This window comes from Pogoniulus pusillus, chromosome 14 (genome assembly GCF_015220805.1).
Source record: "Pogoniulus pusillus isolate bPogPus1 chromosome 14, bPogPus1.pri, whole genome shotgun sequence".
In the NCBI taxonomy this organism is placed as follows: domain Eukaryota; kingdom Metazoa; phylum Chordata; class Aves; order Piciformes; family Lybiidae; genus Pogoniulus; species Pogoniulus pusillus.
The window spans coordinates 9594595-9620182 of NC_087277.1; the positions used below are offsets into that span (position 1 = coordinate 9594595).

The 25588-nt window shown below is 38.2% G+C and overlaps 1 protein-coding gene across 1 annotated transcript in view; it reads right to left on the reverse strand.

Annotated features, from left to right (window-relative positions):
• Positions 1–509: 509 nt before the first annotated feature.
• ATAD2 (ATPase family AAA domain containing 2) overlaps positions 510–25588 on the reverse strand; it is a 33111-nt gene continuing 8032 nt past the window's right edge. The window contains exons 6-28 of the mRNA XM_064154230.1: positions 25065–25140; positions 23732–23839; positions 23438–23546; positions 22614–22718; positions 21528–21636; positions 21192–21307; positions 19767–19941; positions 19107–19195; positions 18603–18762; positions 17046–17136; positions 16336–16650; positions 15076–15202; positions 13645–13828; positions 11956–12141; positions 10547–10676; positions 10219–10415; positions 8962–9121; positions 8511–8633; positions 8267–8416; positions 6732–7124; positions 6056–6180; positions 4631–4759; positions 510–1612 (exon numbers count right to left, since the gene is read on the reverse strand). Coding sequence (XP_064010300.1) covers positions 1571–1612; positions 4631–4759; positions 6056–6180; positions 6732–7124; positions 8267–8416; positions 8511–8633; positions 8962–9121; positions 10219–10415; positions 10547–10676; positions 11956–12141; positions 13645–13828; positions 15076–15202; positions 16336–16650; positions 17046–17136; positions 18603–18762; positions 19107–19195; positions 19767–19941; positions 21192–21307; positions 21528–21636; positions 22614–22718; positions 23438–23546; positions 23732–23839; positions 25065–25140 — 3399 coding nt within the window. The 3' untranslated portion in view covers positions 510–1570. The remainder of the gene's footprint in view (positions 1613–4630; positions 4760–6055; positions 6181–6731; positions 7125–8266; positions 8417–8510; positions 8634–8961; positions 9122–10218; positions 10416–10546; positions 10677–11955; positions 12142–13644; positions 13829–15075; positions 15203–16335; positions 16651–17045; positions 17137–18602; positions 18763–19106; positions 19196–19766; positions 19942–21191; positions 21308–21527; positions 21637–22613; positions 22719–23437; positions 23547–23731; positions 23840–25064; positions 25141–25588) is intronic.

Below are 25588 nucleotides of genomic sequence, written 5' to 3' on the forward strand. Positions count from 1 at the left end.
GAAACTACAGCTGTTGCTTGTGGGAACCCTTATGAGGCAGTCCTTGGTCATGGAAGGTCAGGGTTTACAACATTATAATAAAAAAAAACCCCACCCTGTATAGATACAGTCCCCTGTTGAGACTAGAGACCAAAGCTTTGAACATTAAAAGTTTTGATACCAGCAATGTCTCCTATTTCTCATCCTGTCACTCTGGTTCAGTTTTCAAGTCATCTTAGGGACCACGGTCAGCAAACCACTCTCCCCATTCCCATTGAACGTAGGTGAGAGCAGACAAGCTGGAGAACAAACCATGGAAAAAAATCATGTTCATTCCTTTGTTTCAAATGTAATACATTACAATTTCAACATTTTTCTTTCTCCTGTGCTTGCTTTTGCAGAATAAGCAATACACCAAGAGTGAAGGGGAAGCTGCTCACATAACAGTTCTTGAAACTCATGCTCTTTGTAAGTGCAGTTATTAGCGATGAAAATTCTGTGATTAAAAATACTACAAAACCACACCAAAATATGATTATTTTTTTTTAATCCAAACATTTTCCAAACACTACAGACAAAGGGGAGGGGAAAGGATAGCACACATTTGACAAATGCACTAGAAACAAAATTAAACAAAATCAATACAGGTGCAAGAAATCAAACAAATTGCACAGTTAACATTCAGTATCACCAGACTTTGTGATACAAGATGTTAATTCTCATAAATTTTGCCTATCTTATCACCAAGTTTTTCTTTTTAAAAATAATCTGACAGAGTTAACAGAGAAATTTTTCTCTGTTACGCATCTTCAAACCAAGGTATTGCTTTTAAATACATTTATCACCAACAATGTATCATATGTAATAAATGTGATTCTCTCCAGGTAAGTAGAAGAGTATTTGCAATTTGACTACAAGCCATCTGATCTGCAGCTGAGTATGTATGAAGAAGATTGTCATTATGACAAGCCAAGACTAAGCTTTACCTTAGAAAAGTTACAGTAGTAAATCTTGCTTTGATTCAAGTTAGGTTTTTCTGACAGGCAAAACTATGCCATAATCAAAGTTCCAATGTTTGTGGAAAGAGTGTTTCTCCCATGTTGTTGTTAGGTTGTTAACTCTACCAAAACCACCTGAGGTGCTATCAAAGGTAATAATAATTTAAAAAAATAATACCTCTGATCTGTATTAGGAGGTCTCTAAAGAATTTTCATATATCAAAATCACATTTGGCTTAAAACCTTTATGTCATGCAATGGATTGTACAGCACCACAGCTGTACCACTTCAGAAAAAAGCATTCCCACAAGATGGAAAACAATTATAAAATTTTAAGAAGTTTTCAATCATTTTCTTTTAAAGAGAAGTACTGAAACTATCTGGGAGATGCTCAGATCTTCAGCATTCCAAAAGGCAATCACAGCAGTGTGTCACATAAAAATATAGAGGATGATACAAAAAGTTAAAATACTGTAGCTTTCTTAATAAACTGTATGGTATTTGTTTACTGTATTTATATAAGTAATAGTACTGAATTAAGCACAGATGACAGCATTCAACAACCACCGAAATAACTCCAGCAAACAGAAGTGTCACTGAAGGTAACTGAAGGCTGTTGTTTCTTTCTTCATTTCCTAATAAGAAAACCAGACAAACTAGTAGTCAGTATGAATAAAAGCTTAAGAACTCTGTGGTTTTTTTTTCCATTAAAGGACCTGTACATGCATACAATTATCAGTAATAATGAGCAAATACATGTGCTACCACTAGCACAATGCCTATACCCACTAGCTGCAAAAACATCCTTATGCATCCAAAATAGAGAGTAGCTTAGAAAGATTGAGGATCTGTATCAACAGTTCAAAAGAAAGAGGAGATAACTCCTGAAAAGCCACAACTAAATGCTGGAAATATTTTCTGCACTCTCAGTAATTACTTGTTAAACTCTATTCATATAGAAGAGCTTGTGATCAACATGTACACTCACTGAGTAAGAGATATTTTTTTGTTAAAACTTAAGTTCTTAAAAGCTTACATGCCCCAAAAATAACATAGGAAGTCCCTTCTTGCACCAAGACGGGTCATTGTAGTGGATGAGAGAGAAAGGCACATTTTTCAGGAACAGCCTCTCTGAATCCAAATACTCCTCACTTGTACAATCAGAACCAAGTGTCTATACTAGCTCTCTATCAGATAAGGAGGAGATCAAGATGACCAGGGCCTAAGAGAAGAGGCTTCCTGTGCTAGTTTGAAGCTGGCTAGAATGTTTTGGTGAGAAGAACTAGACTACAGGCTGTGGAAAGAAAACAATGGTGATGTCTACTTCACTTACAGGCTTGCTGAGATGTATAGGAGAAAGAAATAAAAATATTAGATAATCACTCTTGCTTGGGCTGCTGGCTGAGCTACCTCTTACTCTCTAACCTCACCCTCCATTTTTGCTTCCTAACCTCCTGGATGAACCTCCATTCTTCCTTGAGACTGGCATAAGGTTGAGAGGGGTAGCGGGGGAAGGTGAAGGGGTGGTTGAGAGCCCCTCCTGGGGACTCAGGTTTCTGGGAGGGGAGCTGTGTTTCTGTATTACCTTTTACCTTGTATATTCATAGAATCATAGAATCATAGAATCAACCAGGTTGGAAGAGACCTCAAAGATCATCCAGTCCAACCTATCACCCAGCCCTAGCCAGTCAACTAGACCATGGCACTAAGTGCCTCATCCAGTCTTTTCTTGAAGACCCCCAGGGACGGTGCCTCCACCACCTCCCTGGGCAGCCCATTCCAATGGGAAATCACTCTCTCTGTGAAAAACTTCTTCCTAACATCCAGCCTATACCTACCCTGGCACAACTTGAGACTGTGTCCCCTTGTTCTATTGCTGGTTACCTGGGAGAAGAGGCCAACCCCCACCTGGCTACAATATCCCTTCAGGTAGTTGTAGACAGTAATAAGATCACCCCTGAGCCTCCTCTTCTCCAGGCTAAACAGGCCCAGCTCCCTCAACCTCTCCTCATAGGATTTGTGTTCCAGGCCCCTCACCAGCTTCGTTGCCCTTCTCTGGACATGTTCCAGTACCTCAACATCTTTCTTGAATTGAGGGGCCCAGAACTGGACACAGTACTCAAGGTGTGGCCTGACCAGTGCTGAGTACAGGGGAAGAATAACCTCCCTTGTCCTGCTGGCCACACTGTTCCTGATGCAGGCCAGGATGCCATTGGCTCTCTTGGCCACCTGGGCACACTGCTGGCTCATCTTCAGCTTACTATCTATCAGTACCCCCAGGTCCCTTTCCTCCTGGCTGCTCTCCAGCCACTCAGTCCCCAGCCTATAGCGCTGCTTGGGGTTATTGTGGCCAAAGTGCAGAACCCTGCACTTGGCCTTGTTAAATCTCATCTCATTGGCCTCTGCCCACCCATCCAGCCTGTCCAGGTCCCTCTGCAGGGCTCTCCTACCTTCCAACAGATCAACACCTGCTCCTAGCTTGGTGTCATCTGCAAACTTACTGATGCTGGACTCAATGCCCTCGTCCAGATCATCAATAAAGATATTGAACAGGACTGGGCCCAGCACTGATCCTTGGGGAACACCACTTGTGACTGGCTGCCAACTGGACGTGGCACCATTCACCACCACTCTCTGAGCTCTGCCATCCAGCCAGTTCTTGATCCAGCACAGAGTTCTTGATCCAGCACAGGATATTTCTGTATATAACTGTATATACTGTAAATATCTGCTTGTATATAGTGCCAGCTGTAAACAATAAGCTTCATTCATATTTCCAGAGCCAGCTGAGTCTAGTTTGGGTGATTTCTAAAGTGGGGGGGGTAAGGAACACCCAAACCATCACACTTCCTAGTTTTTAAGGCAGACTGAGAGGCATGAAGGATTTTATCTATAGTCAAGCATAGGCATCTCAAAGACAAGTGGATTCAAGGATTCTGAATCTGAAGACTGAATATCAAGCCTATCAAAATTGACTCAATACTGGGAATGCCTGTCCGGGACCATAGGTGCCTCTGGAAGATTCCTGCCGAGTTCCAACAACACAGAAATCCTCTCTTACAGGAAAAGATCAGACAATCTGACTCATTAGCATTAAACTGTCATAAACAGAAATCTCCCTTTATGTGAAATTAAAAATGCTCGAGCCATGATAATTAAGAGAGATTATGGTGAGACTAGAGCAAAGTCACAAACTCTCACTGTGTTTCATACTTTATTTCTTTTCAAGAATAGAATTATTACTATACCAAGTATTACTATGTCTGACTGCCTGGAAGGAGAGAAAAAGAAAGAGGAAGGGACATGCTGAGAAAAGCTCTCTCCTTTCATAGCCCACTCACCCATAAAAAGGTTCTGGAGAAGGAATTTTGACAGACTAGAGGTTAACTGCTCTAAGAGGGCTGTGTGGGTGGACCCATTGTCTTCAAGTTAAAGACTTTTCCTGCTGAAACCACCAAAAATTTTGCCAGATACAACAGTGATTTTGCAATATAGATAAATGTCTTCCAGACTGCAAGTCTTGTAGTACAGACAACTAAGCAGTAAAGAGTAATGCTAATAAGCACAATGTCAGTGTGCAAACATACATGCACATAACACAAAAATGCCTAACAGTGACAGAAAGAGCTATATTAAAAAATATCTATTTTTACCTTCAGTAATTTGGTTTTGTCATAGTCTTCCCGATGTCTGTAAATGCACTGACTAAGAACAGCATAGAGTTTTTCCAGCTGCAATATATTGAAGTTCCTAGATATTGCAGTGACAAAATTCAGCAGTTGCTGAAAGGAAAAATAAAAAGGAAAACACAAGTTTAGAATAGTGCAAGATCCTCTACACAGATTCTAAACTAAGCTAAACAATAGCAATACAACACAAGTGACATCCTGCTTACTTACATTGTTAAATACTAGTGACACTTCTCAGAACAGGTGAAATATCTGACAAGATTTAACTGGAGAAAATGAGTTAATTTTTCATACTTCATAGAAAATGAAGGCTTCAATTTCAGACAATATTTTATTGCTAACCAATCTATCACTTAGAAGGTATTAACTGCTAGTCAGCTGCTTCCGGAATGTCAGGGAATGACACAATCCACTTTGACACTGAGTTGCTGCCACAGCATAGCCACTCTTGTGTTTCATAAGGGAAACTGTTGCTGCAATAAAGAGCACCATAAAATGGATCATTGGAAGCCAGGCTACGTATTTTTCAGTTAGAGCTGTGCCAGCTTGAAACACAAGCATCCTGAGGTCATATCTTAAAAACATGGCAGAAATTGTGTTGACAAACCCTTCACTAAATAGGATTCCTATCTGGCCACAATCTCCACACGCAGGGAGAATACTTCCTTTCTCATTGTTGCAGGTCAACAGCAACCCTCCTCTGCACTGGCCAACTTCCAAGATCTAGCATTTTTCCAAATTTTCCTCACTGCAGTATCCCCTAAAGATTAGGTCCTTGTTCTACTCTTTCCAATTCATGCAAAGGAATCTCTTTTACTCCCTGCAGGTAGGCCCATTTTTAACCTTTTCTCCAGATGTAGCCTAGGGTATAAACTTCTCTTCTAGGATGGAAAATCCTTTTAACATTGTAACTGTATGTATGCTGCATTCTGAAAGAGTATTAGGTATTGAAAGGTATTAGTATTTTATCCATGATGAGCTTTATGTCAACACATTAAGGTTGAAAGTCGTCACTGCTGTAAATAAAGGTCCTTTTCAGATTTCTAACAAATGTAAACATGCAAAAACCCAAAATAAAAGGAACTCCTCATATCCATCATAAAGACTGCTAAGACATTGCCAGCAGTGCTAGCAGGTTGTCAGTGTGCTATTGTAAAATTCAACAAGCCCTTTTAATTAACAATTAGAATGAGAACTCATTCCCTGACATTCCATACCACCAGGTGTGGAAACACAGCAATCATTGTCCATGACAATTTGAATTATTTCACAAGCTATACATCCTTCCCATATTGTTTTAATTGGCATTGCTTAACAACTAACTTAAGTTACAACTGTGCACATAGCAAAAAATGTTCTACTTCAGTATAAACAACGTTGAAGACTCACTTTGAGCTCCAAGTAATCCACAATCACTGGTGGTGTAAAGTTTTCTGGTGCTTTCTCAACACGTCTTTCCTGTTGTTCTTTTACCTGAGAACGTCTCGCACGAGTCCTGCAGTGCACCCACGAATCTGGAATGACACAAATTTCTTAAGTCAGGACTTCTGCTTATCTGGAACACAGTATGAGTGAAGTATCCCACATCTAAGATACAGTCTCTACCTGCAATGACAGGGCTAAAATTGTTACTGTTGATTTACTAGGAAATGCTTGACTTTCTTTCTGGAAAAGTCACCCCACGAAAATTAAAAACTCAGATGCACACAAAAAAATTACCAGAAGAAAATACACGCTATAAGCAGGAGAAAAATAGAGTCATGTTGTCATTACAGCACTGCACAGTAAAACTCCACAGTAACTTATGTCAGGAATCACATCTTGCACTGCAAACAGTAGGACACTATTCATCTGTTCTGCATCTGACTAGGTCTACGCTGCTTGAAACACAGCTTTTTTTAACTGATCACTGCAGAAAAACAAGAGTTTGGCATAACAAGAAACACTTTGTGCTTACTTTAGAGTTACAACAGAAATAACAAAATGCAATTAAAGGCAGCTAAAGCATAATACAACAGGGTAAGCCTCTTCAGAAAGAAAAAGCATCTATATGACTTTCACTTACCATTTGAATCTCCATCTTCAGAACTTTCTATTATTTGGCAGTGCAATGTCTCACTCTCTGCCCTCAGGTCTGAATGTTCAGGAACCATGACACTCTTTTCAGAAGTAGATTTAGCCACAAGACCTCTCTCATTTCCTGTCCCAGGTTTATTGTCATTCCTATTTTTCTGTCGTTCTTGAAGGACTTGGTAATTTTCTTCCATTGAATAATTCTGTGTGGATTCAACTTCAATGCCATTGATGTTAGAAATAGGTCTTTCTGGAGACTCTTCCTCACTTTCTACTTCATTTTGGTCTTCTGGAACTTTATTTTCTTTATTGAATTGAAAATGCCTCCTTTTTGCTGTATTACTTGAAGACATTTTATTCTTTCTACGCTTCCTTCTTGACATATCTATGAAGAGATACCAGAAAAAGAAATTCAAAACATTGTGAGAACAATTCTTACTTCAGAATCCATCATTCTCATCTCATTTGACATACAAGGAAAATCATCAAAGAAGCTCAAATACCACTGTTTGTCTCACTACAGAGTTGAAGTCAATTTGTTATTAGATTTTTGAAACTCAGCTACAGAATTTCATTCACAAAACCATCAAGATTTTATATGAGCAGAAAATTCTTACTTTCTATAGAAAGCATTGCTACAAAGCAAGGTTGTTAGGTGTTTCTTACTATCTTACCTAATGTGGATGAACAACAAAAAAAAAAAGCATTTGAGGACAAGTCCTTCCAATCTCCCATAAAGTTGTTAACCTCAAAAGCTATACACACATTGGGCAGAATTAGAGCCAATTTTAAGGGACCATATGATGGAGAAAAAGTTGTCTGCAAAGACTTACACTTCCTATGCTTTCTGATTCAGTTAACCTCACTTAACATAAATTTTGCATTTTTGCTTTCAAGAAAATCCCACCTTTTTTTCTGTTCAGAGTACTGGACAAAGCATATGTGTGAAGTCAATGGCAAAATTCCCAGCTGTGTCAGTGAGACCACAAATCTTCACACCATGTCATACATTTTAACTGAATGAGCCCTAGGACCCATTGTTCATTCATGCCCTTTTCACAGGAGAGTGAGGAAATAATGAGCTTTCCTTTCAGTACCTATTATTACTGCTCTGTATTTTTCCCCTTTTCCCCTTTCAATTGGAAATCACAGTAAAAAGTGGTATAGAGTTCAATATTTGAGGGCAAGGAAGGGAAAAATACTGTTTCATGTTACAAAAAATTGAGTATTCAGAAACTGCCATGTAACCACATTTTGGACTTCAAGAGGGAGCAATTTAGGAGCCATGAAATGTCAATTGGGCCATCAAGGTTAGGGCCTTACAATGCCAACCAGCCACTATACTTGAACTTCATAACCACACTGAATGCATGATGACTGTATTTATCTCACATTTTGGAGTGACTTAAAAGATCTAATGCCTCTGGCAGGTAGAGACAGGGAGCACAGAAACCTGCTATGTCACAAGACCAGAGGAAGTAGGAGTAACTTCAGCATCTTCTTCAAAAAAATCAGAATAAGACTTGCCTTGACAGCAGGGTGTACTGGCATCTACTGGTGCTGCTGGCATCTTTGTGTTTTCATTACACTTAGGGTTAGTTTTCTTACACCCAGGAACAGGGCTGTTCTTCGACATTACATGGTAGTAAGATGGAGCATACTTTGAAGAGCTACAACCTTGCGATGGAAAACAGACAACAAAGAACTGTCTTGCACCATTGGTTACAAATACTGCCACAAGCCTTGAAATGCTCAGCATCAATCCCCATACCTCTTTCCTTACGAGATTCCTTAATTTCTTCACAGCACTGCTCAAAATCCTCATCCATTTCTTCCCTCACTATGGCGTATGCAGTATCTCTCAAAGAACAGGCTCTGTGCCTAATCTGACGATCTGAAATTTGAGTCAGAATGGAGCATTTGAAATCTTTTATTTCAATTACTCAGAAATGTCTGCTCTTTTCATAGGTAGGTTCTGAAAAGTTATCTTAGTGAATATTTTCAACATAACAACATGGAAGTTAATTATTAACAACAGCAAAAAGCAAGTTACTTATCAACACTTTCATCACCATTTCATGCCCAAGTAGTTTTAATGATACAACATTTACAACCTGGTAAGAAATGTTCTCTGTGGATGTGTACAATAATGTCAAGTCCACTATCCACAGAAGACATTTATCTTACTTTTTTCCAAATCAGGGTTAAAACCACATCCTCACCTCCAGGATCTTTATCTGGGTTGTACTCTAAAGCATTGCTACAGATTAGATCGATGTCTTTTAGAAAATCTGCTGCAGTTAGGTACTGGTGTAGGTCAATCTTGGAAAGGACTGTTGACAGGTCCATGGGGTGTTCAATAACTGTGTTATAATCTGGTACCTACAAATGAAATATGCATACTTAGAGATTTAACACAGTATCCACCAAAAATCAATTATTTTAATGAAGTCAAATAAAGGACTTGTTAAAACTCCCAAATATTTATGGCACATCCAAAGATGTGGAAATTAAACTGTTAGTTTCTTAAACTAGAAGGGCTACTTCAACTAGCTTTGAAGAGACAGACCAGAAAAGGGAAAAACAGAAGCATGTGCTGGGATAAGATGGGAACAGCACCCAGAGTAGGATCAGTTTCACTTTGCTTTGGCAAGCAAATCTTTCTTGGTACAATCACCTAAGATTCTCTTTGTTGGTGGTGTCAAGAAAAGGTCTGCAGGAGCTGCACCTCTGAAGTATCTGTTCTAGGCATTTGCTTTAGAATGAGGTAACTGGACCCAGAGGTGCTGATTTTTATCCATACCATAAAAGAAGCCTAACAACTAGTTTAAATGAGGACACTTATGTTTGTTTACATTACTCTTAGGGGACACTTAGTGAAACAGGACTTTGCTGAAGTGCAAAGCTATATTAAAACTAAAGCTGACTTCAAAGTTTATGTCCTTGCTTTAAACTTAATAAATAACATGAGAAAAAAGAGATGTAAGATGCATATGAGAGGAAGAACAAACCACACAGTCCTTATGGTTGATTTTATACTGAGAGGCCCCATATGAAACAGAGAATAGAATCTTAACATTTGTTATCTTAAGGACTACTGCTTCTATTCTTGCTCTCACAGAAACTACTGACAGTTAATTGAAGAGCTTCAGGGTTTATTAAAACAGACCTATAGATGCTGTTTATAATTATAAAGGGAGATCTCTGCTTTTCAATGCTGCAACATGCCTACACAAAGATGTCTTAGGAAGAAACTGGGGCTTTTGATGAATATGCCAATAATAGACATCTGAAAGCCTCAAGGAGTCAGCAAAAAGTATAAGCAAAATTAATTCCCTGCTTCTTGAAGAACTGCTATAGCATGGTCCTAAACCCAAAAATAAACCTTCCTATAAAAAAACACACAAAAACTGAGAAACACACAAAGAGATTATGAATACACATACACAAAATGGTATTACAGTTCAATGCTAATTTACCTCCTCTCCATCAACAGGCTTTGTAAATGCCCTGAAACGCCTGTCGGCAGCCAGCCTATGAGTCACATCCCTCAAGAATATTCTAAGCTGACGCAACGTATCCTCCTCCTGCTTCTCCAGCTGCATTAGTTCTTCCTCTGTCAGCTGTGGAGGCTTCGGTGGTGGTGCTAGGGGAAGCACTTCCAGTGGCTGACAAGCTTAATCAGAAACTTCTAGTCAATTTATAGCACTCAAATACAAGAAAAATTATTGATAGAACATTACTATTAAGTCAAATACTGTAGAGTTATTTACAGTTAGCCAAATCTTATAAATAGAATATCCTCACCTGCACTTTTTGATACAGGAGGCTCAGCAGCTTGGTATAGAATTAAGTCTTCAAAAAACATTGCTCTTGCTTGCTTACTAGGTACCTCAACGTTGAAAACTTCATCATTATTAATAAACAATTCTTTAATCTAAAGCATGAAGAAAAAAGATATTTCAGGTGAGGCCACACAAATTCATACTCTACTCTGAAACAGGAGTACCTCTTTAAATGAAACTGAATAATCATGTGGAGAAGACAAGCTGCGAAAAGTTATCTTTTTGGCCTCAAAAGGTTAGAGTTTCACAGTTTAGCACAGCAAATGAAAGTATCTTCTCTAGGGAGTACCTCTAGAATTAAAGCTCAATGAAGGGGACTGTATGACTGTTAAAGTGGTGACATTCACCATCTCCAAGACTGCTTCTTTGTCCTGCATTGCTCTTCCTCAGTTTGAATCTTTACAGCAGCTACAGAGGGAACAGGCAGGGATCAGTAGACAAGGTGGGCATTTTGGTAAGGTTTTTGTTGTTTGAATTTTGGTTGGTTTCTTGCCTTCGTTTTTATTCTGCTTGTGTGTGTTTATTAATTTGTGAGCTGCCTGAAGTTGCATACTTTGAGGTTTTCATCCATTTTTCAACCTCTACTACCAAAATGTACATAAGAAACGCAAAGAATTATTATAGAAGGAATTTATCAAGAGCATAAAAACTTCTGTAGAAAGTTAAGAGCCTTCAAAGCATTTGACAATAAACACATCTAGGTAAGTCCTCTGTCCTCCAGTAACTGAGACAAAATCATCAGAGCAGCATAATTACATTTTAACCGTCTTCCTTTAACCACACCCTCAGATGTGCAAAAAGCTAAGCAAGTACTCTTACTAACTTTTGCTAAGGATTAAGTAACCTGGAAGTCAGTTTTCAGTTGTAAACAGAAGTTGTAGTTTAGCTTTCTAATTTGTAAAGCTTTTACCTACATACAGAAATGGAAGTTTTTATTGAAGCATTTAAAATATCATTTCATTAACAGTGTGAGCAGTGTACTTTTTCAGTAAAAGTAGCTTTCACTTTTCAGTAGAAATTTCTTTTCTCCCATTTCCATTCCAAGCACCATATATTCTTGACTAAGGACATAGCTAACCATCTTGAAGTTGCTTGAATTCTCATCTGAAGTAAATGTATGCATCTATCTAATAAGTGTGTGTCAGAAGTGAGAAAAAGTTGGGTCAAAGCCAATCTCTTTACTCAGAAAAGATTTCAGACAAATGCTTTCAGTATTCTTTTGTCTGAGCAGATTTTAAATAGACCTTGTTAGGGTGCCTGAGTAGCCACAGTATGAATTTGCTTTGAAGTGCACAGCACTCCAGTGCTGAAAGGATTTAAACCTTAACAAGAAACACAATAAAAACATAAGAAAAGTAGCAATAGAAATACCTCTTTTGAGAGATCTGCATGACGCACATCAGATGTTGCAAGCAGCAAAACTGGAGCAAACGTTGGAATGTTCTGCAGCAGTGTTGTAAAAGTAGCTTTCAATGTAGCTCCAACAGCCTCCCACCACAAATGGATATGTGGGATATAAATTATACTTGGTGCTGTTTTTTGAGCTTCTTGCATCAACTGGTAAAATGAAAGCTTGGATAAGAAAACTAAACCATGTAGAACAGGCTAACAAATAACCAGGCATCAAACTATTTTACAAGTACATGAAGCCAAAACATCAAAACAAACCAAAAAGAACAACTCCTTAACAATAATGTAGAAGTTTTGCTCTGACTTCAGTATAGACATTTTGGCACAGACAGAAAGAGACCTGATTTCAAACCACTCAGGTGTAAGATGACTCCTCAAGTGCCTCACAACTCAGCTGACATGATGATGTGCCTGAAAAAACAAGACTAACCCTTCAGCAAGATGTGTTACCCTGTGTAAATCACTACACAGTTGTGACTACACCATTTGCAGTATAGAGCAGGCACATATCCAAGTCAGACTGCAGCATAATCCAAGCAAATAAAGACCTAGGTGAAAAGATGAGGGCTGACACTAAAAGAAGCCTAGTAACAATGTTAATTTTAAGTATATTTTGTATGAGGTGAACAGGCTTTAGGTTGTCTGAGTTACTGACTGCCTCTCACTATACCAAAGGATCCAGTGGACAAGATCACATGCTTTGGAAGAACATGAACTGTTGCCTAATGATGCTACCTCCCTCACAACAGAGGACATTCATCTACTGCATGAGGAAAAAGGGGCAACAGTTCTTTCATATGATAAAATTCTCTATGCACCCTTGGAAGATTATCAGTATTTGGAGAGTTCCTGTCACAAGATGGAAGTGCACACAGTATATGCAGGCAGTGACTAGGCCTGGTAGTTATATCACAGCAGATACAACCATTGCATGGAAAAAAAAAGAAGAAAATAAGTACCCAGTCATATAATGTCTCTGCTCTTACTTGTACAGCTCTCGAATGCTGCTACTAAAGGTCAAAATATTTTAACACAGTGATGCCAAATAACAGATTTCCTGCCTAAAAGTAAAACATTAAATGCAAGCAGATTTAGTGCCACTTAAGTTTTCTAGTTAAGAAAAGCACACCACTGTAAAAACGTTACAAGTCCCATGAATTTTAAAGCTCTTACTGTATATACTGCAGCAGTACAAGCTGTATACACTATACAAAAAAAAAGAAGCATCTCTTTTTCCCCAAACTTTGATTGCCTTACAAAGACAATAAAAAAAGGCCAGGAAAATTGTACTATATGCAGTTGAGCTGATGCAGAACCATTTATGGGGAGCACAGATTCCCAAGAAGCAATGAAAACAACTTTCTGGATGCCACTGAGACCATCAGGATTTCTTGCCATAAAAAGGTGCTTATTAGCAGCACATCCCATCTTTCCAAACTGCTAGCACTATTTAATTTTGAATGGAAAATATGGTCGTGTACAACATCCTAATTTGGTATCATTCAATCTAGAAGAAAAGTGGATTGTGAGACAGAAGTAAACACAACAGCATATTCAAGCCAGGCCACTTCCACTAACAATGCATTTTGTTTCATTTACTAGTTTCTATATAGTTCATCAATCCTACAATTAAAGACAAAAAAAGGATACCTGTGCACATAATTCTTCTGGTGATGTGGTGCTAGCAAACAACAGTGACAGCTCTAGTGTATAAACTGAAAACTTTTCCAGGGCATGTATTACTGCAGGTGCCAAGTGAGAAGCTTGCCCGTATCCTGGCTCTCCAACTAGTAAAAAACGTGGCCTATAGGATGTTGGCTGGTGATAAGCATTTCTAGAACAAGAAGAAAACAAGTTTAAAACCGAAGTGATGAGTAGGCACACAGGTGTCTTGACTTGTACCTTCCCTAAGAAATTGTGCCAATCCCCAACATGTTAACTCAGCCACATGAACAGCAAACAACTCCTCAGTCCCACAAGGGGACTGTCTAGCTGGTCGGTAACTTGCACTACTGGTCAGTAACCTGACACGGGAGAGAACAGCAACATTCTCTCTCAGCACACACCACATCTCTTCGCCAGCTGAACACAGGTCTTGAGTTTAAGTAACTGAGATCTCTAGATCTGTCAAATTCAACTGACATTTGCTATAATTACTGGAGATGGTGGAAAGGAAGGAGCAGAATAATTTTTTTCTTTGATAGAAATAATGTGGGTGCTGAAACACTTAAGCTGTACCTACAGAAGTACACAGTTGGATTGCTTAAATTGTAATAGTGCATATACTAAATATACATAAGATTTGTATTTATTCAATCATTCCATTTCATCTTTGAATAGTGCATTAATTTCCTAGCAATCTTGCTTTACTAGCATGAAACAGTTTGTGAAGAGTATTATACTGTTTTTATATATATATATATACACATGTTATACCATCACAGTACTGTTGAACCTTCACTGGCTGAAGTCCTAAAGACCTAAGCAAGCTCAGCAGGCCATAAGACTTTCTGGACAGCAAAGCAATAAAACATGAAAAGCACCCAACTGACCAACAGTAATGAGAATAATCTATTTTTTTCAGCTGATGGCTTACACAACTTCCACATTACATTAATCTAGCATTTTAAACTTAGTAGGTTAAAGGTTCAAAATGCAGACATGGTTTAGGTTTTTATCACAGTGTTTTAAAGATAAATGGTGAGTTATTTCTGCTACATAATTTACTACTAATTTTGTTTAACAGTCTTGGAAAGCAGAAGGTTCAAAACACAGCTACACAAATCCATAGAGACAGGCAGCACATTTCTTCAGTCTTGAATCTTTCAAGGAATACTATTGATTACATCAACACATTCTAACGGTCTGCAGACTATTCTGACTTTGGAAAAGAGAGCTGGGCCACTCCATTTGATAGGTTATGGCAGTGTACTCCTGCAGAACATCAGTACTCAGCTGGATATTCACACTTCTTGCAAATATCGATCACACTCCCCACACATTTTACTCCTCCATCTACCATCCCTCACACCAAAACTGCTTAAAGACCCAGTCATCTTCAAAATGTAAACAAACACTTACCTGCCAAAATTGAGGAATTTTTCTTTTTCTCTACCAGGCTCTTTATGAGCTGACTCATCTTCAAAGATTGATGGTGATTCCTCATCAGTGTCAATTCCATTATTATTTAAAATATGATTTAAACTGTCTGAAAGACAACAGAGCTTTGTTAACTTCCCTGGGTAGCCCACATCTTGCTCTCACATTAACATAGCTTCTAAATCAGAACTAGAGTCACTTGTCTTGCATTTATTCATTTGAGGACATGCACTGAACACTGTTTTCTGAAGATTTCATTATACTCTAAGCAGACTGTCTCTGATTTGCCTAAGGTATTACCTGTCTGGTCAAAACTTGGGGGAGTTTCCTTTAAATAAAGATGGTTAGAACAACTTCTGTAGTTCCTCGACACCTGAAAACCCAAAAAGACTATTTCTTTCTGAAGCAGGTCCCCTGCTCTGGATATAGGCAAATAAGTGATTGTGACAGCCACAGAATTCCATCTGTCTAGGACCAGTGAGTCAGAATATGCAGATCAAGACATCTTCTAAATAAGGCTCCTCAAAGATCACTGAAGAAGGACATAACCAAAGACAGAAAGGATGCAATTACCAAGTTTCTAGTTTCTCTGCTTTTATTTGTTTGGAGGGTTTGTGCCTGCTTTACCAATGCAATGTGCCTGCTATGCTGAGTGTAATTCTGTAGGTTACTTTAAGCCGTAGGATATTCTAACTATTTACAGATCTTCATTAGCCAAGAGTGGAATGAGTTTATGTCACTGACAGAATTAACCTGATAAGGCTGATGCAGTTAAAGTATGAGCTTACATATGTTATGCAAGCTAAGTCCCAAAGTATACACTACTAAAACATTCTGATCTCAGGTGAAGGCATACGGCATGATCCTCAAATACTTCAATTCAGAGACTGGCTAAAGATCATAGTAGCTAAAACAAGGTGCAGCTTAAACCACTTGTATTGTGGTTCTGACATTCTTCAGAGAGGAATTTGAAGCATTCATGTAAAAACACACTTCTCCCCCAATTTCAACATTTGTTTTGAAGGAGGTGCCTCATACACCTCAGATTCATCTCTCCAGACAACAAGAGAACACATAGTTCTCTACTTCATATTGCGAGACATTCACAGCTCCCATCCAGCACTGTCCACAAGCACATTATAGATTTCTGCTGTCATCACAGCTGAGAGGTTTGCCTGTGTTGACTGCACAAATCAAAGCTTTGTCTCTTGCAAAATTTTAAAGTGAATGTTATTGTTATACCTTGCTGTTGGTCCTTCTTTAGTGCAAGTTCTGTGTGGGGAAATACTTTCTGCAAGGCTTCTAAAATGCTTGTTAGTGTGTTTTCAAGGAGGGGTTTTAAACTGGGTGGTAGTGCTCTCCCAGGTGAAGCCACAGCCCTCTGTGAAGCTGGAACAATCTTCTGCATAGCCACGACAAAATCCTTTGCTGTTATTTTAATAGAAGCAATATCTAACTGTAGTTTCTCTTTACTTTTGTATATCTGAGGATAGCGACGGCGCAAAGCGCAGAGGGCAGCTTCAGCACATAAGGATTTAATATCAGCGCCACAGTATCCTAGACAAACAAACAAGAATCAAATGTTACGTCAGTCTCAGGTAACACAGAAGTCAAGGTTTCTAAAGTGACTTTGTATGCAGCCAAAAATTAACAGGTTACGAGAGAATGTAAAGAGTTACAGAGAGATTCTGTTACATGAGTCGCAGCCTGGCTCTTACAAAGTAGCCTCCTAGTCAAAACTCAGAGCTTTTCTCCTGAGGAAGATACCCAAAACCCATTCAAAGTTCTTAGAAACAAAAAGGAAAAGAAAAGCATCTACTTTTGCTCCCGAGGTTTGCCAGCTGCCTTGCTTTGCAGAAAGGCACAAGAGCTCAGCTACTGGCTGGTAAAAGCTCAGATTCCTTAGGGCTTGGTCACATGCAGCAAATAACTCACTTTGTTTTCACACTTACCAACACATTCTTCAGCTACTTCATCAAGAAACACATCCAGAAGCCTAGGAGTCCAATCACGTGTGTGGATCTTTAAAATCTCTTTTCTGGCCTGTAAACAAAATAATTACATTTCAGTTTGTACTAAGTTTCCTCTTAAAAACACCTGCCACAACACAAATCCCCCAAAATCTTCACACTAATAACTTTTCTTATCTGCTGATGTTTTAGGTATTTCAAAGGTCAGTTAATATGCTCACTGCTTTTTCAAGCAGGAAATTTAACAATTCTCAGTTTGTTACACTGAACTCTTTCTGGGGGTCTGCAGTGAAATAAAAGGCTTTTATAGTTTCCATTAAAAAAGTTTCACAGGTAGGAGACCTAATGATCCCAGGAAAAAATACGAAGTCAAAATAATTATCTTCAGAGATATTTTCAAAGAAAATTCTCTCAAATTTAGCAAAATTTCACAGTGACAGTGTCTTTAGTTCATCACATTTGCTTTTCTGCCACTTTGCTCAAGGAAAACAGTTCTAGCTTTCAAACTGCTACAATTACTACAAAGAAGAACAATAACTATGACTCAAACTACTGTCACTGAGCTAGAAAAATGTCAAGTGTTGCTTATCTTCATCTCTGATCTTAGTAACACTTTATTTCATGCTACACAGATTAATTATAACAGACTTCTAGAAATCTTCTACAGTAAGGAATCATATAGTTAGATCTGTTTCATAGCATTTCCTCTCCTGTTCCTGAAAGCAAATAAAACCCAGAGACAAATGTTGCTGCTGAATATTCTGTTTAGACCACTTCCGCCTGCCTCCAAACCAATAGCCATTTTATCATTTTCTAATGAAAGAAATACAAGTGGAAGCCAGAGAAAAACCCATAAAATCAGAGTTCCAGTTTGGCACACTATCTTCCCCCCCCAATATATTTTAGTTTCTATGCACCTATTTTTTTCCCATTGCTTAGCTATTGCCACAGAATAAGCTTCCAAAGCCCCACATCTTGTGTGGTGTACTTCACATCTTTATCCAACTCCCTGCTGGTTAGTACCACTAAGAGTATCAGATCCCAAAACACTTCTAGGTATCCTTCCATGCTACCCACCCTGGGAAAGTGCCTCAGTGGATTATGTAAGTAACCAAAGATAAATCACTTTGGGAACAAAAAACATTTAATTCTCTCCAGCCTGAGCGCTGATAAAAGGTTTTGTTAGCAAAAAGGAATTCCTGAGTGTACATAATTTCTTTCATTTTCAAGATGAGACAACAGTTATGTATAGTCAATTCATACATTCACTCTTTCTTCAACATTTTATTGACTACCAGCATCCCATTTTCTTGGCCAGTCACTCTGAAACCAAAATCAGTTATAGATTTCACCAATTCTTGAAATTGTCTTAATCACATATACTGATCTGCCCTCCACAATACACAGACTGTATGAATATCCCTCTTCTAAACTGCACAACACTGATTTCAACTTGAACTGTTCTGTGATATTACATTACTGTCTGGTTTTGTTATAAAAATGGACTTTACCACCTTAGCATTAACATTACATTCTGACCTCTTTATTTGGCAAGTTGAAGAGGAACTCTCGATCAAAGCGCCCAGGTCTTCGTAAAGCAGGGTCTATGGAATCCAGTCTGTTGGTGGCTCCGATTACCACAACCTCTCCTCTGCTGTCTAAGCCATCCATAAGTGCCAAAAGTGTTGATACAATAGAGCTAACAGAAAAACATCACTTTAATTCACTGATTAAGCAAACTTTGTTACATTCTAACATAACCTTCTGCAAGATCATTCAAAAGGAACAAGCTTTTAATTGATGAGATATTGATTAGTGAAAGATTCATTTTAAGACTTAAAAAAACCCAGGCAGGGTAACACAGGCCTTGTGCTGATGTCAACTTCAGTGAATGGTTTCCAACCACTGCTTAAAAAAATCATCTTAAATTCAAAAGCAGTGAGTTAGTTTTTAGGATAAACAAGCACCACAACTTGAAAGAAGTTGTGGTTTTCTTTTCACAGAGATGAAGGAGCTTCTACATAGATACAAAAAGTGTACTACCTATGAATTTGATCCTGTTTACTGGACCGCACAGGAGCAAGCCCATCTATCTCATCAAAGAAAATAATGGAAGGTCGCATGCGGTAAGCCTGGAACGAAAGCACAGGTATGCTGACACACTTGAAAAGGAAAATGCATGAACAATTTCATGTCTGGAAAGTCACAGGTTTTTCAGACTAGCATCAGGAATCACTACTAATTGAGCTAATGGAATAACTGGCGTGAACAACAGAAGACAGCAGCCTATATCAACCCACTGAGATGGGTGACAGGAAACAAATCACACCAACAATTTTTACAGCTACTTGGCAAACCCTGAGAACAGAGCCAGGACTTAATTCAATTCCACATTCTGGAAGCAAGCTTCTTCCATTATGAATTTAAATGACCACGCTTTCAGCCTGCTTCTGTTTCTCTCTAATCTAAAACCACTATCTTTTGCCTCTTGAAGCCTTTTTCATGGCTGGAGCTTTCCTCATTTATTTTATTAATCTTTCCCAATACATGTCAAGATATCAAGCCCCTAAAACACCCTACTGGAAAAGGAATACTGACAATCTCATTTCAGGGGAAGGAGCTGACAAAACAAGAGTTCTTAAAAATACAGACCACAGAAAATTAGTTACAACTTGTAGAGAACACAGCAAATTTCAATCTCACCTGATCAAACAGTAAACGAAGCTGGCGTTCAGATTCCCCCACCCATTTACTAAGGCAGTCAGCACCTTTTCTCATAAAAAAGGATATTCTCCTATCACCTTGGCTACATTCATTGGCAAGTGCACGAGCAACCAATGTCTTTCCAGTTCCTGGTGGGCCATAGAATAGACAGCCTCTAGAATGAAAAAAAAATAGTTAATGAAAAAATAAGATATTTACATAAGATCTTCAAGAAAAGACTGGATGAGCCACTCTGTGCCATGGTCTAGTTGACTGGATAGGGCTGGGCAATAGGTTGGACTGGATGATCTTGGTGGTCTCTTCCAACCTGGTTGATTCTATGATTCTGATCATAGAGCAGTAACCCTCATCCGTAAGAGACACAACTCTTCTCTCCTAAACAAAACAATTAACCTATAAGACAGTGGTAACTGTTGAAGTATGAAAAAAATCAAAGCAGATGGAAGTTTTTCACTCCTACACAATGATGTGTAAAACTCTGAGAAATGATAGCAGTGTCCCAAAAGGGTGTCCTCAAAACTGCTGACAAACTAACAGGAGTGGCTACAGCACAATGGAGCCAAACAAGAAACTTCAGCAGAGAATCTTAGAGGGCTAACTTAAGAATCAGCACTTAATTTTTCAATAATATTCATTCTTATTTTCACAAAAGGCAAAATTTGTAAGTAAAGCATTTCACTCTTCCTTTAAATGCTTTAACTTAATGGATTTGGCTTCCCATTGGGCATGATAAATGAGGAGGTCTTAAGCTGGGAGGGTATTCTGCATTTCCAGATAAATATAGACATTAATTAAAAAAATCCATCACTGCTCTTTCAAAAACACTTTCAATGAATAAAGAAGCAAAACACAGAAAGTTTCTTTACATTATTGGTAACACCCTTTAGACTAATTGAAACAATTTAAAGTCATATTTCAACATATCATGACTGAGTAATAGAAAGCTAACAATTAAATCTTTAATCACTTCATTTTGCAACACAGAACTAAATTGGCTGTGTAAGAAGTGGCACCTTTTATTTTAGCCCATGCATAACAAACGCTGCAAGGTTCCAGTTAGAAGTCCTATCACTTGAAAAAAAAAACAAGAGACATGGGAGAGACTACTGGACAGATTATAGTTGAGTACCATTAGATAATTCTTCCTGCTTTTAAACTAATCAAGATGACTTGTACATAGAACTCAAACCAAAGGTACTCTAACATCACCTTTTAAATGGAAGACACTTTTAAAGTAAATCTTTCAACTTACATATATTCTATGTTCTATTGATTTTCAGACACTACTTTTGACTGCTAAAATTCTCCATCAATACTGCTGAAAATTTTGAAGCATACCTCAGTTGAATATTCCCCTGAAAAATAGGTGAATGAGAATTTATAGTTTTAAATAATGTCTCTTACCTTGGAGGTTGAATTTTGAATCTCTCAAAGACTTCTGGGTACAGCAATGGAAAAACAACCATCTCTTTTAAAGCTGAAATGTGGTCAGCAAGACCACCCACAGCATCAAATCGCACCTAAAGATAAATTAAACAGGATGCATTTTATGTGGTAAAGAAAGCTGCAGTGTGACAAGATTCCACCAGAAATTCCATGTCAGCACAAAGGAAATATTCCAGGCAATTTTCAAATTGCTCAAGAGAAAACTGTAAACCAAGGTAGCTGTAGACAGCACATTACTGAAAGCTTTCATAAACACTGGAAACATCTCACCAACAGTGAACTAAAAATACTTACAGAACAGTCTATTTGCATGGGATCAACATCAGCTTGACTTGCTCCAATTTTCATACGATCCTTGTGAATTCCCTTTAACTCATCTTTATGAAAATTGAGTGGAAGACACCTGATTTGAATTAAGGACAAAGAGACATGCTCTAAGATAAGATGCAGCTAGAAATTTTTTGCCTTTCTAGTGATGGTAAGTGAATGCAGAAGACCTTGTAAATGAGCATCAGCTTCCTAAAGTTAAATATTTATGCAAATTGTTTTACATTTAATGGCAAGAATAAATAAAATGATCACTCTAGACATTAACTTGTTTTAATTATTTTAACAACTCTTAACAAACATCCACACCAGTCAATGCACGTGAATGCAAGCTTTGAACAAGTTATTCTGTCTATAGAGATCATGAACAGACTTTTATTTTGTGATAAAAGTCACCCCCTCCCCCTCAAAACACACTGATATCTTTCAAAGACATTTTGCCTCTACTTGAAAAAAGCTACAGTGCAAGAGGATACTTATTTCAGCATAGGCAAGCATAACAAAGGCTGCTCACCCCTGCTGGTCCCTCTTAAGAACTAGGGGATGCGTGTGCCAGAAGACACACATCTCAGAAACAAGGGGCTGAAAACTTACTTGTTATAATGTTATTAATATAGCTTTTACAGAGCACATGTTAAGTAACAAAGCCTCTGTCGTTTCCTCTATTTATAACATTTTCTGTTATAGAATCAACCAGGTTGGAAGAGACCTCCAAGATCATCCAGTCCAACCTATCACCCAGCCCTAGCCAGCTTTCTTTCTTCATATACCATCGTAAAACACAGGAGCACTAGACTGTTAAGAGTAAAAAATTAGATAAGTGTTCTGACCCCCATTCTTGCCTAGAAATCAAATTACTTACTAAAAATCCATTCTAAAAAAATCCCATTCTACAGAGCCCAGTTATGACTGTCAGCACCAACAGATATGACTAAATATGGACACAATTCAGAAAGCATACAAGATGAAGGTGGTAACACTCCACAGATAAGCAAATGCTAACCCCTCATCCCAAGTAGATTTCTCCCTCTCCTATTCTCCATTTTGATTCACCTTCTTAAATCTCTGTTATGGCTGAGCTGCCTATGCCTCTCAAAGTGTTCCTCATCATCAGAAGAAGAAGAGGACGTGGAATCGTTGTGGACTGCATGTCTCCGTCTGCAAACATTTAAAGCAACAAGTGAAAAAGAAACTGAAGTACATACCAAGTAGTATCAAATTTGGCTTCAAAACCCCATGCTTGCATAACTGTCTGCTTTCAATGATGCTACACAAAGTGCTCATATCTAACGAAAGACAGCATTCTCCATACTTTAACTGCTTACTGGATCCAGCACTCCTTTGTCCTTACTATTGCAATTTATATTTTACAATTTCATTTAGCATTTCTCCTGTTTAAGGATGGTTTCATATAGAAGTAGTAACTGACTCCAAAGAGAAATCAGAAACAGTATTGGAGTGATTGAAAAGAAAAAAAAAAATCTGTTACAACTTCCATACAGACTCTTCCTCTAACTCAAATATCTTCAGTTTTGAGAAAATAATTTATGTAATTTCAAGATTAAATAGGTTTTCAGAGAGAGATTCTGGCTTCAGCTCCAGAACAGAACAACTTCAGTTACACAGCTGTAACTACACTCTCTATAATCACCTTATCAGTGACCATAAGTACTGCATTTTAAAAAGTTTAATGGCCAGTAAAAGTGTAGCCTCCTTTCCTCTATTTGTTTCCTTGGTACCCTCAGACTGCTACAGCAATACTCATACTGTTAATCCATAATTATCATCAATCCAAACACCCCCCAAAAAAACATTGTTCAGTAATGTCACTGACAGCAATACTGATAAATAAGAGCTATCACTAGCCATACACCAACCTGTTAGGTCTTTTGCAGCAAGAGCCTCCTGGCTGAGCACTTCTAAATGAGTATCTCTCTCTGCCAGGTAAAGTCTGGCCCGAGAAAGAAATCTTACGTTGTCTTGGTTCTGTTGAAAGCAGAATTGAGAATAATGTTACAAACATTATTCTCAGAGAAAGTGAGACAGCGAAGGAGGCAGAAAAATGTGATGTGCTTCACTCATCTCTAATTTCAGGATAAGGTTCAAGTGATTTGGAAGAGGATGTACTAAGTTTATATCAGTGCACAACAGCAACTGTGCATATAACCTACTTTCCAGTGGAGCCTGATAGCGTTCAACAGTTTTCCTCTGTCGAAAGTCGTAACGCTTTTGAGTGTCTTCACCATCATCTTTCTCTTCACTTTCTTCTGATGAATCTCCTGGACATCAGCATAACATTAATTTAAGTATTGATGCAAATTCCAACACATCCAAAGTGCACTATGTAGACACCTGCAGGTTTTACTATTACCTTCAAGAAAATGACAACAGATCTGGAAATCTGCAAAACCTTCACAGGATCACAGGGTATTGGTGAAGGGACCTCCAGAGGTCAAGTCCAACTCCCCTGCCAGAGTAGGGCCATAATCTAGTGTGGGTCACACAGGAACACATCCAGAGGGGTCTTGAAAGTCTCCAGAGGACACTCCACAACCTCTCTGGGGAGCCTGTTCAAGTGCTCCATGACCCTTACTGTAAAGAAGCTCCTCCTCATATTGAGGTGGCATTTCCTATGCTTTAATTTATATTCATTGTCACTTAAGTTTATGCAAGACACATTCCAGAAATTACAGAATACAGAGAAGCATACATCTGGACATAGTTCTCTCCTCATTGAAATGGCTGGGTGACGTCTTGTAAGACTAACAACAGTTCTGTCACCTTGCTTAGCCACGCTCCTATGAAACCCATTGTTTCAGGAAGTAATTTCTTACTATTTTGAGAAAGATTTTCAAGGATATGTTTTTACTATTCTATAGCAGTAAGACTAAGCATGACAATCTAGCTTCAAGTTCCAGCTCTGCCACAGATTACACAAGCAGTAATGGGCAAATCATAGGTTTGAACTTCCCCAGTTGGAAAATAATGTCAAACGCTTACAGTTTATGCCACTAACTTCTGCAAAGTAACTTGAAGGGGTTTCATGAAAGATGGCATGAATGCAGAAACCAGAGTATAATTATTTAGAAGAGTCTTAATAATACCCTCTCACATAGAATAGCTGGACATCAAGTGAGGAACCTATATGCTCTTTTCATCTAGTTCCTCACTGAAATTAAGCAGGTTTCATTCCTTTGAAAACACTGCCCTTCCTTTTCTTCCCCTAAAAGGTTGCACTGCTTCCTGGATACAAGATAAGCTACATAATATACACAGACAGCATCTGCTGCCTTTACCTGGGCAATTTTGGAAAAGCCTTGATACTGTTTTGTCTGATTAACTCTTCGGAGCTCACTCAGTACAGCCTTAGAGTCTGTAACTACAGCTTGTTATGTCAATAGCAATACACATTTTTTTAATAGATGGGAAACACCCAGTAGTTTAACTCACTTGTTTAATACAAGGCTTCTGGATAGCAAACAGAACATTTTAAATGAAACTAACCATCTTGATTATCAGCCATCTCTTCTTCAGCTCTTTGGATTTCTTTCTTTCCTCGGCTGTACACATTGAGGTCTTCCTAATTAAAAGAAACAAGAAAGATCAGTCACAAATATGCAGAAAACCTTAGATGGGCTCATTTGGTGCCAAAGCACACATATAAGATTAAATAAAAGCACACATGGAGACAATAGGAAAATCTTTCTGGCATCCAGGATTAGTAACAAGAATTTCTGCTCTAAAACAGGGTTTTGCACAGATGAGAGTTAAACATCTATCCAGATACAAAATCAAGTGTGTCAATTAATCACAAGTTAATAATCAAAAAATGTGCCAGGATTCAAGGAAAAGCAATTTCCAGCAGACAAAAAGAAAATTTATGTGGGCACTTTAGAGATGATATACTAAGCACTAGGAACAATTCTGGTTTCATTGCAAAAAAAATTAATAATATTCAGATCTAAACAAACTATGAAAGCAGGCTATGGAAATGTCTAAAAATCAAAATGCCTGTCATTTAAAAGGAC